The following is a 15,000-nucleotide window of genomic DNA, read 5'->3' on the forward strand; positions in this document are numbered from 1 at the left end:
GGGTCTTCTCCTCCTCTCCCTTCCACCAGCAGACAGCGACTGCAAAAAGAAAATACAGCCAATAAGTTCAAGTAAATGCTGCCCCCTCCTATAAAGGAGACTGTACGCCCAGTGTGCCCAGTACGAGGGGTTCCCACCATCCCTGTGCTGAGTTCCCGGCTCTGTACGCCCACTGTGCCCATTACAAGGGGTTCCCATCATCCCTGTGCTGAGTTCCTGGCTCTGTACGCCCACTGTACCCATTATGAGTTGTTCCCACCATCCATGTGCTGAGTTCCCTGGTCTGTACACCCGCTGTACCCATTATGAGGGGTTCCCACCATCCCTGTGCTGAGTTCCCTGGTCTGTACACCTGCTGTACCCATTATGAGGGGTTCCCACCATCCCTGTGCCGAGTTCTCTGGTCTGTACACCCGCTGTACCCATTATGAGGGGTTCCCACCATCCCTGTGCTGAGTTCCCGGGTCTGTACACCCGCTGTACCCATTATGAGGGGTTCCCACCATCCCTGTGCTGAGTTCCCGGGTCTGTACACCCGCTGTACCCATTATGAGTTGTTCCCACCATCCCTGTGCCGAGTTCCCTGGTCTGTACACCCGCTGTACCCATTATGAGGGGTTAATTTTGTTTATTGAAAATCTTACAAACAACAACTTATATACAATAAAACCATAATAAATAAATAAAAACATATTTACAAAATAATTGAATATAATTATACAAACCAGAAAGAACAAGAACAAAATAAACGGTGCAAAACAAATTGCGTATTACATAATACCTATGGGAGAGCCAGACTAAGGAACATCACCATCACCATGCATGGAGCCTTTTATCAAAATTGTATTTGATCTTCTTTCACTCCCTTAGATTTTCAGAATACAAAGAAAGCCGCACACCCCGAGATCAACAGGCAGCCGCTACAGAGCCCTGATATTCCTCCACGCCTTTATCCAGGCCTCCTGCTGCCACCTGTCTTTCTCAAGACCCCGAATCTTCCCAACCTCACCCAGAATGTTCTGCACCACCACTTCCACAGGGAGGATTTTACCCCGTAAGGATACCTGACACCGTGCACTCCACGTGAAATAACGGACTACTAAACTAACTAAAAAAAGTGTTTCCAAATCATAATCCCGACGAGTCTGGAAAGCCCCATACACCCACTCTGCATAACTCATATGGGGGAGGAAGGGTATACTCAGAGCCCTCCCCACCCTCTTGTACACCTCTATATTAAAAGGGCACTGAAGTAGAAAGTGATCCATGGACTCCACCACTCCTCCACACTCCACTCTCGGGCAGCCCCGATCACTCATGGAAAGAAACTTCAAGTTGCCCTTCACATATAGTTTTCCATGAAAGGCAAGCCAAGCCTGATCCCTAAACTTCATTGGGATTCTCTCCAAATTAATCAACCGCAAACCCACCCCCAAAACCAGGCTTGGGCAATCCCTCAAGGCCAGTGGCTCGCAAAAAACAGAGCTCATGATCCGCTTCTCAAGAAGTTTCCTTGGAAGAGATCTGACTTCTCCTGCCGTTACTTGCCACTGCCGAAGCATTTTCAAACACGGGGCAACATAAGCCGGGAACTCATCATGCTTGACCCTCAGGCTTTTCACTGGCCCACCATTTTCCCAGTCTCGCAGAAAGGGTCTAAACCAGGACTGGAAAATACCAACCCACCCAGGCGGTCTCTCTGCCAACATGTTACCAAGATTGTACTTCACAAACATCAGAGAGAAAAAGACTACAGGGTTGATCATCCCTAGACCACCCTCCCGCCTAGAAAGGTAAGTCACATTCCTTTTGACAAGGTTTATTCTGTTCCCCCATAACAGCTGGAAGAAACAAGTATAGACCCTGGTATAGAGAGAAGCTGGCAAAACACAAACAAAACTGACATATAGAAAAATCGGAATCAGGTAAGTCTTGATCAGATCAACCTTTTCCCTCAAGGAAAGCTGCCAACCTTTCCAGCTTGCCACCTTGGCATCGGCATTCTCCAGCCTGTTCACCCAATTTGCATGACCATAGTCACCTGGGCCAAATTCAATGCCTAGAACTCTAATTTTTTGCTGGGGCTCCGGGAAGTCATCCGGGAGAACAAAGCTCTCACCTTCCACGCCCATCCAGAAAGCTTCACACTTGTCCTGGTTGACCTTTGAACCTGATGCCTCTGAGTACTGTGTTATCACTGAGACCACCTCCTGCGCCTCCCCAGTCCCAGAGACAAAAACAGAAACATCATCAGCATAGGCCACAACTTTCAAAGGAGGCTCACCAGCGATGCCCAAAGGTACCCCACACAATGGCCCATTCTCCAGCCTTCTGACGAAGGGGTCAATTGCAAATGCATATAACAGAGGACTCAATGGGCACCCCTGACGCACACCTGAGCCGACCACAAAGGGTTGCCCGACCCAACCATTAACTAGCGGAAAGCTTTCAGCCCCTTTGTACAAAATCTTGAGCCAATCAATGAAACCCCCCTCCAGGCCATATCTGCCAAGAAGGAGCCATAAGTACTCATGATTAACCCGATCAAAGGCCTTAGCCTGATCCAATGTCAGCAAAAATTTACCCCAACCAGCAGCCCTACAACGCTCCAAGGCCTCCCGGACGGCTAACACTGCTGAGAAAGTGCTTCTACCTTGGACCGAACAGTGCTGGTGGTGGGATAACAAACTGCCTGCCACTGGCGATAATCGCCAGAAAAAAATCTTTGCCAGTATCTTTCTATCGACATTAAGAAGGCTAATGGGGCGCCAATTCTCAATCATCGAAGGATTCTTTACCCTTTGACAGAAGGATCACTGCAGATTGCCTCATGGAGGGAGGGAGAGAACCCTCATACAAACAGCTATTAAAAACCTCCGCAAGGTAGGGAGCCAGGATCGTCTTAAAACATTTATAAAACTCAGCTGTCAACCCATCTGGCCCTGGCGTTTTCTTGATGGCCAGTTTATCAATAGCCTGGACTACCTCATCTGCAGTGATTTCATCTGTCAAATTCATCAAAGGAACATTACTTTCCAGTCCTGGTGTAGAGTCCAAAAAACCCAACATCCTTGTCCGATCAAGGTTCCTTCCTCCCAGGAGATCGGCATAGTATGACCTGACCACCTCCAGGATCCCTGACCTAGACTTCGTCAGGGAGCCCGTACTGTCCTTCAGGCCATGGACCGTCTTAACTGCTACGCTCTGTTTACAGTTCTGGTAAGGGTCAGGCGAATGGTATTTCCCGTAATCCCTCTCCTGAACCAAAGAGGCGTGCCGGTCATATTCATGTCTCCTAAGGAGGAGCTTCACCTCAGAGATCGCCCCACAATCTCCTCCATTCGAAACAAGGCGGTCAAGTTTCCTCCGCAAACGCTGGTAGGTGATATACTTATCTTGCTGCTTCTTTCTTCCTATGGCCTTGAAAAGCCTAACAGTCCGCTGTTTTACAAGCTCCCACCATTCTGACTTGCTGTTGCAAAAGTCTAGGATCGTTACCTGTGCTTGAAAAAAGTCCTCAAAGGATTGTCTTACTCTCTCGTCTTCCAGGAGGGCCAAATTCAATCTCCAGATACCCCTCCCCCTAGGTGGCATGTCTGAGGCATTCAGAGTCACAGATAGAATACAGTGGTCAGAAAACTCCACTGCCCGACACACAGGTGCCGAAAAAGCAGAGTCTCCCTTTAAAAAAAACCTATCTATCCTACTCTGACTACTACCTCTCTGAAAAGTGAACCCCGTGCTGTCTGGGCAACGCTTAATGTGTGCATCTACCAGACCTGCTTCCCTAACTATCGCATTGAGAAAAAGAGTGTCATAGCCCAGCTTATCTCTGAAACCTCTCCTGTCTTTAGACCTAGTAATGGTGTTGAAATCACCTCCAAAGATAACCTGCTGGGCCGTAAAAAGAAAAGGCTTAATCTTTGTAAAGAGGCATTTCCTGTCCCACTTCGTCTGGGGACCATAGATGTTAATCAGGCGCAAGTCCTGCCCCCCTACAGAGACGTCCAAGACCATGCATCTCCCAATCTCTACCTCAATTACCCGCCGGCACGTTACCATACCAGAAAAAAGGACTGCAACCCCGCTGTAAGGCTCGGCCGCAAGAGACCAAAATGAGGGACCACGTCTCCACTCCTTCTTTGCCAGATGTATATCGGCCAGACTACTCAGATGGGTCTCTTGTAAAAACAAAATGTCAGCATCAAACTCGCTGAGCAAAAATAAGGCCATATGACGAGCGCTTACTGATCTTAAGCTGGCAACATTAATGGTTGCCACTTTTAACGGAGTGGGAACTGCCATTAGGGTAATTGAGGCAGACGTTTCTTAGCCTGACTACTCCCTCTCCCTGGAGAACCAGCACGCTTTGTTGCGCCCTGGCACTCATCATCCATGGAGGACGCTGAACTGAACGAGTCCCAATCATCATCGTCCGACAGGACCTTAAACTTATTTTTCAAAGGCAAAACTTCAGGATTGAAGGGAACTGAACCCCTTTTTTTCCTTATTTTGCCCCTCCTCCTCCTATCCTCCAACCACTCCATATCATCTTTGGATAAACCATAACCAGCCTCCCCACACCTATCCTCCCCTTCAACCCCCTCCCCCCCACTCTCCCTTCCCTTATCTACCACCAGGCCAGCCTCCCCACTATTTTTCCCACTCCTCTGCCCCCCACGATCTGCAATAGAAACCCTGCAGCGTCGGGGGAGGGGGACTGGCACCACACCTGATGCACCAGCCTCAGCACCTCTTGCTGCCTCTGCAATTTTAGAAGACACAGAAGGATAAGACACAGAAGGATTGGACACATTCTTGGCAACTGAAACTTTACATACAGGCTGGGAGGACACAGGCACACTAGGTACACGCACAGACTGGGAGGACACAGACACATTCGGTACTGGCACAGACTGGGGAACCACAGACTGGGGAGACACAGACCCATTGGGTATGGGCACAGACTGGGGAGACACATTGGGTATTGGCACAGACTCAGATGGGATCACAGGCCCTCCAGCTGATGAGCTCTGTGCATCCTCCATGTCCAGACGGAAAAACTCCCTCATGAGCTCCGGCTTGTTGTGCATTGCCTCAGGACACTGACTGTAAGGATGTCCCACTGCATTGCACAGATTACACCTTATAATATTACAGTCTTTTGCCAAATGCCCTATACCCTGACACAGGGAGCACTTCATCACTGGACAGGAGGATACAAGATGCCCTTTATCTCCACATTTATTGCAGAGCTTTGGCTGGCCTGGGTAGAAGATGGTCAGCCTGTCCCTCCCCAGGAAAGCTGAGGATGGCAGATGTTGGACAACATTGTCAATAACCTTTAATTTCAGCTGCACAGACCATCCCCCTGTCCATATTCCCCGATCGTCCAAAATCTTTCTTAAGGCCCGTACACACGGTCGGACTTTTTGACAACAAACATGCAAATTAGCTGTTTTGGAGCAACATCCGACTGTGTGTACGCTCCATCGGACAAACTTTTTCTGTTTTCATCGGACTTTTGTTGGCTCTGCGAACGGACAAACTTTTTGACAACAGAAGTCCGATGGAGCAAAGTCCTACCGTGTGTATGCAAAAGCATCGGACTTTTGTACAAGGTACAAACACGCATGCTCAGAACCATTGCAAACGATCAGACTACAATACAGAAGTTGACCAAAGGTGGCGCTGGAGTCATTGAACGTCCTCTTTTGAAGCGGCGTCAGTACGTTGTGACGTCACCACGTTCGTGTTTGTTGTCAAAAAGTCCGACCGTGTGTATGCAATACAAACTTGTGGACAACACACTTTGTACAAAAGTCCACGGAAAAGTTTGTACAAGTCCGACCGTGTGTATGGGGCTTTAGGGGGCTCGGGACGTCCCCATACCTCCTCAACCATACAGACAGATCCCCTTGTGGTATAGATTCATTGCGCACAAGTATTGTCACCATTTTAATGAGGGGCTGGCGCAAAATAAGTTTGGGGATGAGCCCTTTCCAGTCCGGCAGGCCCCTACACACGTGTTCAAACTTCTCCCAAAATATGTCCAAAGACTCGGGACGGATAAAGGACAAATCATATTCATAGGAACCTGCCGGACTGATCAGGGCGAAGATATCCGCAGGCCTAAACCCCATCTGCAGGATTTTATCCACCACCACCCTCCTATGTGGGGGGTTTCCATCACCTTCCCATTTCAATTGTACAACATTCCTCCTTTTAAACAGGGAGGAAGATAGAACGTCCCCATGCTCCTTCCCTGCTTGTTCCCCCTTTCCAGAACCTGTGGCAGCAACACCAGCATAAGTTTTTCTTCCACCACCAGCATTTGCAGTCTTGTCCTCAGATACATTCAAACCTGCTGGCAGAGAGTCTGAATCAGCTGGGATAGCAGTCTTCTGATTAGCAGAACCCACCCCCTCCCCCGAACACTCTGCTTCAATCCTGGGAGCCATGACAGTCTTGGCTGCTGCAGACTCCTGGAGAGCTGTAGTACTACTACACCCAGCATCTCCTCCACCATTCACAGGAACAGCCGCTGTGACTGGTCCAGGCAAAGTCACTGTATTGTCCATGGACCTCTCTGCAGACTGAAGCTGACAGTTATTAGCAGATGTTATAGCTTGCAGTACCTTGTCTATGGGTCTGGGCTGACTGTCTGCAGTACTACAACCCTCAACAAGCCCATTGTTATTAAAGTTCCCACCATCCTGCACACACACAGTACCTGCACCTGCTCTCTCCACAGGTCTTTCCTCCACAGGGCTGGGAACGGTGTCCATCTTCTCCTCACCTTCCTGGGGAGCTGAATCTGGACTGGCCTCTAGTTTATTGATCATATCCAGCATGTCAGAACCTTCATCCTCCGGCTCAGATGTTCCACATTGCTGGGGAGGGAAGGGGACAGAGGCCTCCACCATTGAGGGCTCAGCAGGTGTCTGAGATGTTGAAGAGCTGGGCTCATCCTCCGGGCCCACTTTCTCCCTCTCTGCTTGCATCTCCTCGCTCTCCATGCAGGAAGAGGCTCCTTTCCTCATTTGATTAAATCGCTCCTCATTTTTATATTTCTCTTTAAATGCTCCACTATTCTCCTTCAGAGAACTCACCAAATCCTTCTGCTTCCGCAGAGCTTGTTCCAGGTCCTTCAATTCAGGCCTCAGAGCCGGTCTCTTCTTACTGAAGACTTTGGCACAAATCTGCTTTTTCTTTTTAAATTCAGCTTTCAAAGCTCCCAACTTCTCCTCTACCTTCTCAATCTGCTTCAGCGTTTCCACAATCCTCCGTCTAAAGGCAGACAGAGATTCATCCTTCCTTGGGCCAGGCCCAGAATCTTCCACAGGTTGAGGCCTATCCAGGGGGCCCCCGCCAGGGTCCTCCCCAGGATCCAGCATCCTTCCTGGGGCAGAGGAGTAACTCTAGCCCCTGGTCTCTGGAAGCACAGGAGCAAAGGGACTAGCAACCTCTCACCTCGCTGTCAAGGAGAGGAATGGCAGTTTCCCACCATCCCTGTGCTGAGTTCTCTGGTCTGTACACCCACTGTAGCCATTATGAGGGGTTCCCACCATCCCTGTGCCGAGTTCTCTGGTCTGTACACCCGCTGTACCCATTATGAGGGGTTCCCACCATCCCTGTGCCGAGTTCCCTGGTCTGTACACCCACTGTACCCATTATGAGGGGTTCCCACCATCCCTGTGCTGAGTTCCCGGGTCTGTACACCCGCTGTACCCATTATGAGGGGTTCCCACCATCCCTGTGCTGAGTTCCCGGGTCTGTACACCCGCTGTACCCATTATGAGGGGTTCCCACCATCCCTGTGCTGAGTTCCCCGGTCTGTACACCTGCTATTCCCATTATGTGGGGTTCCCGCCATCCCTGTGTTCCCCACTGAACGGCATTGATGAGGCTGTACTGATGGGCACTGATAGCATGCACTAATTAGTAGCACTGATGGAGACTTATAGGTGGCAATTAGTGCCCATGGGCACTGATGGGCAGCACTGATAGACAGCTCTAATGGGCACTGATGGGCAGCACTGATAGACAGCACTCATGGGCCTGCACTGATTATCTGTGTACATTTTCCCTGTACAGGGCCAGCGCTACCTATGGACAAGGTTGGCACCAGCCTAGAGCGCACATCAGTCAGGGGCGTCACGCCAGTGCCCCCCCCCCACCACCACCTCCAGGCTCCTACATATGCTGCATGCATATCATGCGTCGGGCCAGCGACTGACTCCACCCCCAAAATGTTAGCAGTCTATATAAAGGTGGTGTATACATGGGCAGGGCAAAGGGGGTGGAGCCAAGGGGGGGCGGCAAAATGGAGTTTCGCCTAGGGTGTCAAAAATCCTTGCACCAGCCCTGGGTAAGCTGTATATAAATCTAATAAATCCTATTTTTATAACCGAAACAAAGAAACACTTTTTTTCCCCCCAAAATGTCGGTCTTTTGTAGTTGATTTAGCAAAAAATAAAAACCCCAAACCCCAGTGGTGATCAAATACCACCAAAAGAAAGCTCTTTGTGGGAAGAAAATGATAAAAAGGTCGTTTGGGTGCAGTGTAGCATGACTGCGCAATTGTCCTTCAAACTGTGACAGCGCTGAAAGCTGAAAATTCTCCTGGGCAGGAAGGGTCGAAAGTGCCCGGTAATGAAGTGGTTAAATAGCCCTCTGCTTCAAAACAATGTATTCCGTATGTTAGGATCTTACTCTTACAAGTTACGTTTAGATCCAAAGAGTTTCTCTGAACATTCATTCAGGATCGGGGCAGCGTCTAAACAGGGGGTCCCGTCTTACAGTATCAAGTACATGGGGCGCTTGGAGGTCCTCCTGCTATAGCAGGTACATTCCCGAACCTCATACGGAAGTTAGCAAGGTGTTGTAAACCCTTACAAACCACTTTGACCTACAGGTAAGCCTAGATTAAGGCTTACCTGTAGGTCCAAGAAATATCTCGCAAACCTATACGGTTTAGGAGATATTTGCCCGAAGACGGGCACCGCTGTCTACGGCGCATGCGTCGTAGACAGCGGCGCGCAGGCGCACTGAGCGTGGCATAGTTGATGACGAAGATGCCGCGCGTCTCGGCTCCCGTGCGCATGCGCGGGAGTGACGTCATCGCTGCTCCGGCGAATCACAGCGCCGGAGCAGCGAGACCCACCAAGAAGATGGACGCTCGGAACTACAGGGGACAGCGGTGACTTCGCTGGCTCCTGTGTCAGGTAAGTGACACATAATGGACTACTATGCGATGTGATGCGATGCGATGCATAGTAATCCATTATGCTTTGCCTTTGCAGGGATTGAAAGAGGAAGTAAACTAATCCAATAAAATAGTGATCTATTTTCATTAAAGCGCTCTACTTTACCTACCTTTGTGTCTTTTGCCCTCTTTTAGGCGTACCGACCAGCGAGACCAAGGCACGCGGCAGGAGGCCAGCCTGGATTTGTAGGAGGAGTCTGAGGGGGTATATATCCCTCCTCTTCCTCTTGCAGGTCCCTCGTTGGCTCGTCTTTCTGGTTCCCACTCTGCACAGGCCAGTCAAGTTCCTCCACCCCAAACTCGCTCATCCATGTCTTTATGGACCTTTCTCTGTGCACTGGTCCAAATCATTTGGTGGAGGGGGGATTATGGTGTGGGGGTTGTTTTTCAGGGGTTGGGTTTGTTCCAGTGAAGGGAACTCTTAAGATGTCATCATACCAAGACATTTTGGACAATTTCATGCTCCCAACTTTGTGGGAACAGTTTGGGGACGGCCCTTTCCTGTTCCAACATGACTGCCCACCAGTGCACAAAGCAAGGTCCATAAAGACATGGATGAGCGAGTTTGGGGTGGAGGAACTTGACAGGCTCATTGAGAGAACAATCTATATTCCATGTCTACTTAAAAAAAAAAATTTTATTCCAAGTAATCCAGCCATTCCTAACATAATAACATTTTATCTTTATATACAGAGAGGTAACATGTCTGATTACCACATCCGGCTCTACAAGGACTCGGATTATGAGACCGTGAGGGACATCTTTGTCCGGGGTTATTCAGAACCTTACCCTGTGTCCTTTCGTCATACGCTCCGCCTTCCCCGAGTCTGGATCCTCCATCTTGCTCCATCTTGCTCCTTGCCCTGGTGACCACAGGCTCTTCTACAGTCTCGTGTATGGTGGTGACCGCCGTCATACTGGCCTTGCTGCTCATGAACCGAGATGTATTCTTTTCCTATGCTAGGAGATGCCTGGCTGCTGACATGTTGGATATCAGGAAACATTATCTTCAGCGGGATGGTTGCTGCTTCTGGGTGGCAGAGTCAGGAGGAGAAATTGTGGGCATGGTGGGGGCTGCCCCATTTCCCCATCCTGCCGGACAGAACCAAGTGGAGCTCAAAAGGCTGTCGGTTCCCAAGAAACATCGGGGTAGAGGCATCGGCAAAGCTTTGGTTAACACCGTCATTGACTTTGCACAGACGTCTGGATATCAGGCCATAGTCTTGGAAACTACAATGTTCCATATGGATTCTGTACGTCTGTACAAGAGGCTGGGCTTCAGGATAATGGACATCCTTCATCCAAATGAGTATTTTGCCATATTTATAGACTTTAAGGACATTTATTTCATGTATGATCTTTCCAAACAGCAATAAAGATTTAATCTCTTCTGTTTCTTACAATGAATCGAGTACAACTGTGTATCCTCAATGTGTGCCGGGCACATGGGCTCCAACGGCGGGGGTCCACCGTGCACTTCACTGCACACACTGTGGATTGGAGTTGGCAATGGCTGCTTGCGGTCTTTGTGTCTTCCCCATTCAGTCTCCAGCACAATTCCCCATCCATCAGTTTCAAGAACTCCAAGGGCTCAGGCATAAAGAGAGAAATCTGGTGTGGGGGGGAGCCGGGCCATCCTAATAAACGGGCACCCCTGGGCAGTGCCCAGGGGCCCTAGATGTATGGGGGTTTCTGCAGTTTCTGGCACTTTGTAGGGGTTATGGGCATCTTACTACTGCCGCAACTTGTAGGGGCGGAATGCGTATGGCTCCAATCCCTGCTGGTCCTCCCCTCCTATTTATCCCATGTGACTGGAGCAGTACGCATCCTGCCCACACAAGCAGTACAATGCTCCACCTCGGGGGGTTTTCCCTTAACCCCTGCAATGTGCCAACAAGTGTGTGTGGAGGGTGGGAGTAGGTAGAGAGGGAAATGTAATTTTGATTGTACATTTATCCCACTGACAGAGTACCAGAAGAGTGAATATCTGTGACAGCAGCTTCCCTGAGCTGCTCTGCTTGAGGAGACCATCTTCATATTATACTCTTCTGCTCCCCCTGTACTGGGCACTACTGAACCACCTGTACTGGATCCTCATGATTCCCCTGTACTGAACCTTCCTGACCCCCCTGTACTGTGCCCTCCTGACCCACCCTGTACTGAGCCCTCTGACCCACCCTGTACTGGGCCCTCTTGACCCTCCCTGTTTTGGGCCCACTTACCCTCCTGTACTAGGCCCTCTTGACCCCCCCCCCTGAACTGGGCCCTCTTGACCCCCCCTGTACTGGGCCCTCCTGAGCCCCCCCCCCCAATGTTCTAGGCTTTCTTTATCCATGTGTACTGACCCCCCCATATGGTATCCGCCTGACACCCATGTAGTGGTACCTTCCTGATCCCCCCCGTACTGGGCCCTCTTGACCCACCCTGTACTGGGCCCTCTTGACCCCCCCCTGTAGCAAGCCCTGCTGACTCCCCTGTAATGGGCCCCCCTGACCCCCCCCCCGCTGTTCTAGGTCCTCCTGATCCACCTGTCCTGACCCCCCATATGGTACCTGCCTGACTCCCGACCCCCCTGAACTGGGCCCTCTTGACCCCCCTGTACTGGACCCTCTTGACCCCCCCTGTACTGGACCCTCTTGACCCCCCCTGTACTGGGCCCTCTTGACCCCCCCTGTACTGGGCCCTCTTGACCCCCCCTGTACTGGGCCCTCTTGACTTCATGCCCTGTACTGGGCCCTCTTGACTCCATGCCCTGTACTGGGCTCTCCTGACCCCCCCCCCCCCCACTGTTCTAGGCCTTCCTTATCCACTTGCACTGACCCCCCCCATATGGTACCCCCTGACTCCCCTGTAGTGTACCTTCCTGACCCCCCTGTACTGTGCCCTCTTGACTGCTGTACTGTAGAGTTATGAAAGGGGGACTCTTGTGAGTTCTGACATTAAGGGGGCTTGGGTGCTGAGATGCTTTGGTGTGAAGGCAGGGTTTGATGTACAGGGGGGCTCTGGTGTGAAGGTTACTTGGTACACAAGCCCACCGCATTCAGAAAATACCTCCTGAAATGACGGTAGCTTGCTTGTAGCTCTTTCTCCTTCACTTGACTGCAGTCCATTAAAAGTGACGTTCCTGGATACGAGCTGAAGATTTATGTTTTGGAGACTACAGATCCCTGCACACCCGCTGGGGCAATGCAGACGGAGAGCATCTTCTAAAACTTGAAGACAGAAGTAGGACCGTGAGACCAAGGAGGAGAGCTGGCACTCAAAAACTACGAGAAGCTTGTAGGCAGGCGCAGTCTGTACTCCCAACTGTAGGTGGCGCTTAACCCAAAGCGGCAATGCAGAAGGGGAAGGAGGGCATGAAGAACTTACTTTTTGGATAATAGCGTGAGGGACTGCACTTTATTGACACAGACAGCAGGATTCGCCCCCCCCCCCCGGCGCCCGCGTCATTGGATTTGATTGACAGCAGCGGGAGCCAATTACTGTGCTGCTATCAATCTATCCAATCGGGACACGGGGGGCACCAGCTATGGCTATGAATAAGCACTACAGCTAGTGAGAAACGTCAGAAACGTCAGCAATTTTTCCTTGTTCGCTGCGTTTGTTGAGCTGTGATGTGATTTTCCAATAAAAGAAAGTGGTCTTCTGAAGAGTGCGGCAGTCCAGAGCTTGTTTTTCGTCTGGTGCTCGTTCCCGTTGTGGAAATTACGGGGGGTCAGGTAGGAAAAGGGGGGGCTCTGGGGGAGCTGCATGACAGGAGGGTTTTCACCTTAACGCATAGAATGCATTAAAGAGGAAGTAAACCCTAATGGGTTTACTTCTTCTTTGTCTTCCTGCAAAGGTAAAGCATAATGGGCTACTATGCATCGCATCGCATCGTAGCCCATTATGTGTTACTTACCTGACACAGGCGAAAGCGATGTCACCGCTGTCCCCTGTAGTCCGGAGCGTCCATCTTCCTTCCGGGTATCGCTTCTCCGGCCACTCACAGCGCCGGATCAGCGATGACGTCACTCCCGCGCATGCGCATGGGAGCCGCCACTAACGGCATATCGATAGTGCGCATGCGCCGTAGACAGCAGTGACTGTCTTTTAGTAAATATCTCCAAAACCGTGTAGGTTTAGGAGATATTTCTTGGACCTACAGGTAAGCATTAATCTAGGCACACCTGTAGGTCAAAGTGGCTTGTAATGGTTTACAACCACTTTAGGGCCGGTTCACACTGCGGGCGATGCGAGGCGACACCGACTTGCCTCGCCGCGACCTGCCGCGACCTCAGCGGCGATTTGCAAATGACTTCTGTATAGAAGTCAATGCAAGTCGCCCCCCGAGGTCGCCCCGAAAGTAGTACAGGAACCTTTTTTCTGAGTCGGAGCGACTCGAGTCGCTCCTCTCAGAACGGTTCCATTGTACAGAATGGGGGGCGACTTGTCAGATCGAGGCGAGGCAAGTCGTGTCGCCTCGCATCGCCCGCAGTGTGAACCGGCCCTTAAGGTGCAAAAGGTGCAAGTTAAGGTGAAAAACCTTGAGGGTTTACAACCCCTTTAACTCTTCAGAAAGACGCTGAAATTAAAGTGTTACTAAACCCAGGACTCCGCATTCATTATATCTGGTCTCCCACAGTACACAGACCATGGAAATGCAATTATTTTAGTAAATATAAACTGCTCTGTAACGATATCACGTCTGAGCCAGGATATAATGTAACTAGTTTCCATGTTGTTTGGAAAGCAGCCATGACAGTTTGGCTGACCTTATAATAAACTTACAGAAGAATCTGAACTCCCCCCTCCCTTGTCTTAGGAATCCCAAAGCATTTAGAAATCTTCAAAAGGAAAGAGAGGTTATCAGTGGCGGCCCGTCCATAGGGGGCGCATGGGTGCCGCCCCCCCCACCCCCCCAGCTAGTGACAAAAAAAAGTTTAAAAAAAAAAAAGGGCCCTTTAAAAAAAAAAAAAAAGTTCTTCAAGTTCACTGTGCATGGGCGCCGGCCATAGTTCACTATAGAAGCATCATGACACTGCAATCTCGTGATTGCAGGCAAGATGCTACATTTGCGGGGTTTTGTGTTGCTTTGTGGTGCACAGCTAAGCGCCTCTCCACTATGATTGGGTCAGCCTTCTGTCTCTCTGCCTAACTGACCATTAGCGCTGCCATAGGACTTGGGCGGTGCTGTCCCCCGGAAGCGTGTTACTTTCGGTTTCTGTGCCATTGCGATGAAGGCTCCATGAAGCAAGAACAAGGTCATGTGATCTGACACTCTGCTCTGCCAGTGTGTGTCCTCCACATACCTTGTATTGTATTCTTATGTTGTGACCTGTGATCGGACGGTGGAGGGAGGGGGAGGGGGTGCCCTGCTCCTTTAGTCAAAGTGTTGTTCCTCTACATACCTTGACTGTATTCTGCTCTGATCAGACGGTGGGGGGAGGGGGGTGCCCTGCTTGTTTGTCTTTCCTCCACATACCTTCTACTCCTGTATTACCCCGCAGTGATCTGTGAGTAGAGGGAGGGGGGAGGGGGTGCTCTGCTTCTTCTGTGCCATTCACTCAGCAATCTGCAGGAGCATTTATGTGTACCATGAGGGGTCCCCGCTACATCCATCTGCAGGAGCATTTATGTGTACCATGAGGGGTCCCCGCTACAGCCATCTGCAGGAGCATTTATGTGTACCATGAGGGGTCCCGCTACATCCATCTGCAGGAGCATTTATGTGTACCATGAGGGGTCCCCGC

The 15,000-nt window shown here is 50.5% G+C and overlaps 2 protein-coding genes across 2 annotated transcripts in view; both read left to right on the forward strand.

Annotated features, from left to right (window-relative positions):
- Positions 1-10,675, forward strand: part of LOC143975803 (N-acetyltransferase 8F1-like) — a 23,385-nt gene extending 12,710 nt beyond the window's left edge. Inside the window, 2 exon segments of the mRNA XM_077478347.1 lie at positions 9,962-10,114; positions 10,117-10,675. Coding sequence (XP_077334473.1) covers positions 9,971-10,114; positions 10,117-10,644 — 672 coding nt within the window. The 5' untranslated portion in view covers positions 9,962-9,970 and the 3' untranslated portion in view covers positions 10,645-10,675.
- LOC143975804 (N-acetyltransferase 8F1-like) overlaps positions 1-15,000 on the forward strand; it is a 261,344-nt gene that overhangs the window by 168,212 nt on the left and 78,132 nt on the right. The window lies entirely within an intron of this gene.

Source organism: Lithobates pipiens, unplaced genomic scaffold (genome assembly GCF_037356315.1).
Source record: "Lithobates pipiens isolate NorthernLeopardFrog02 unplaced genomic scaffold, aLitPip1_a1.2 Scaffold_13, whole genome shotgun sequence".
Classification (NCBI taxonomy): domain Eukaryota; kingdom Metazoa; phylum Chordata; class Amphibia; order Anura; family Ranidae; genus Lithobates; species Lithobates pipiens.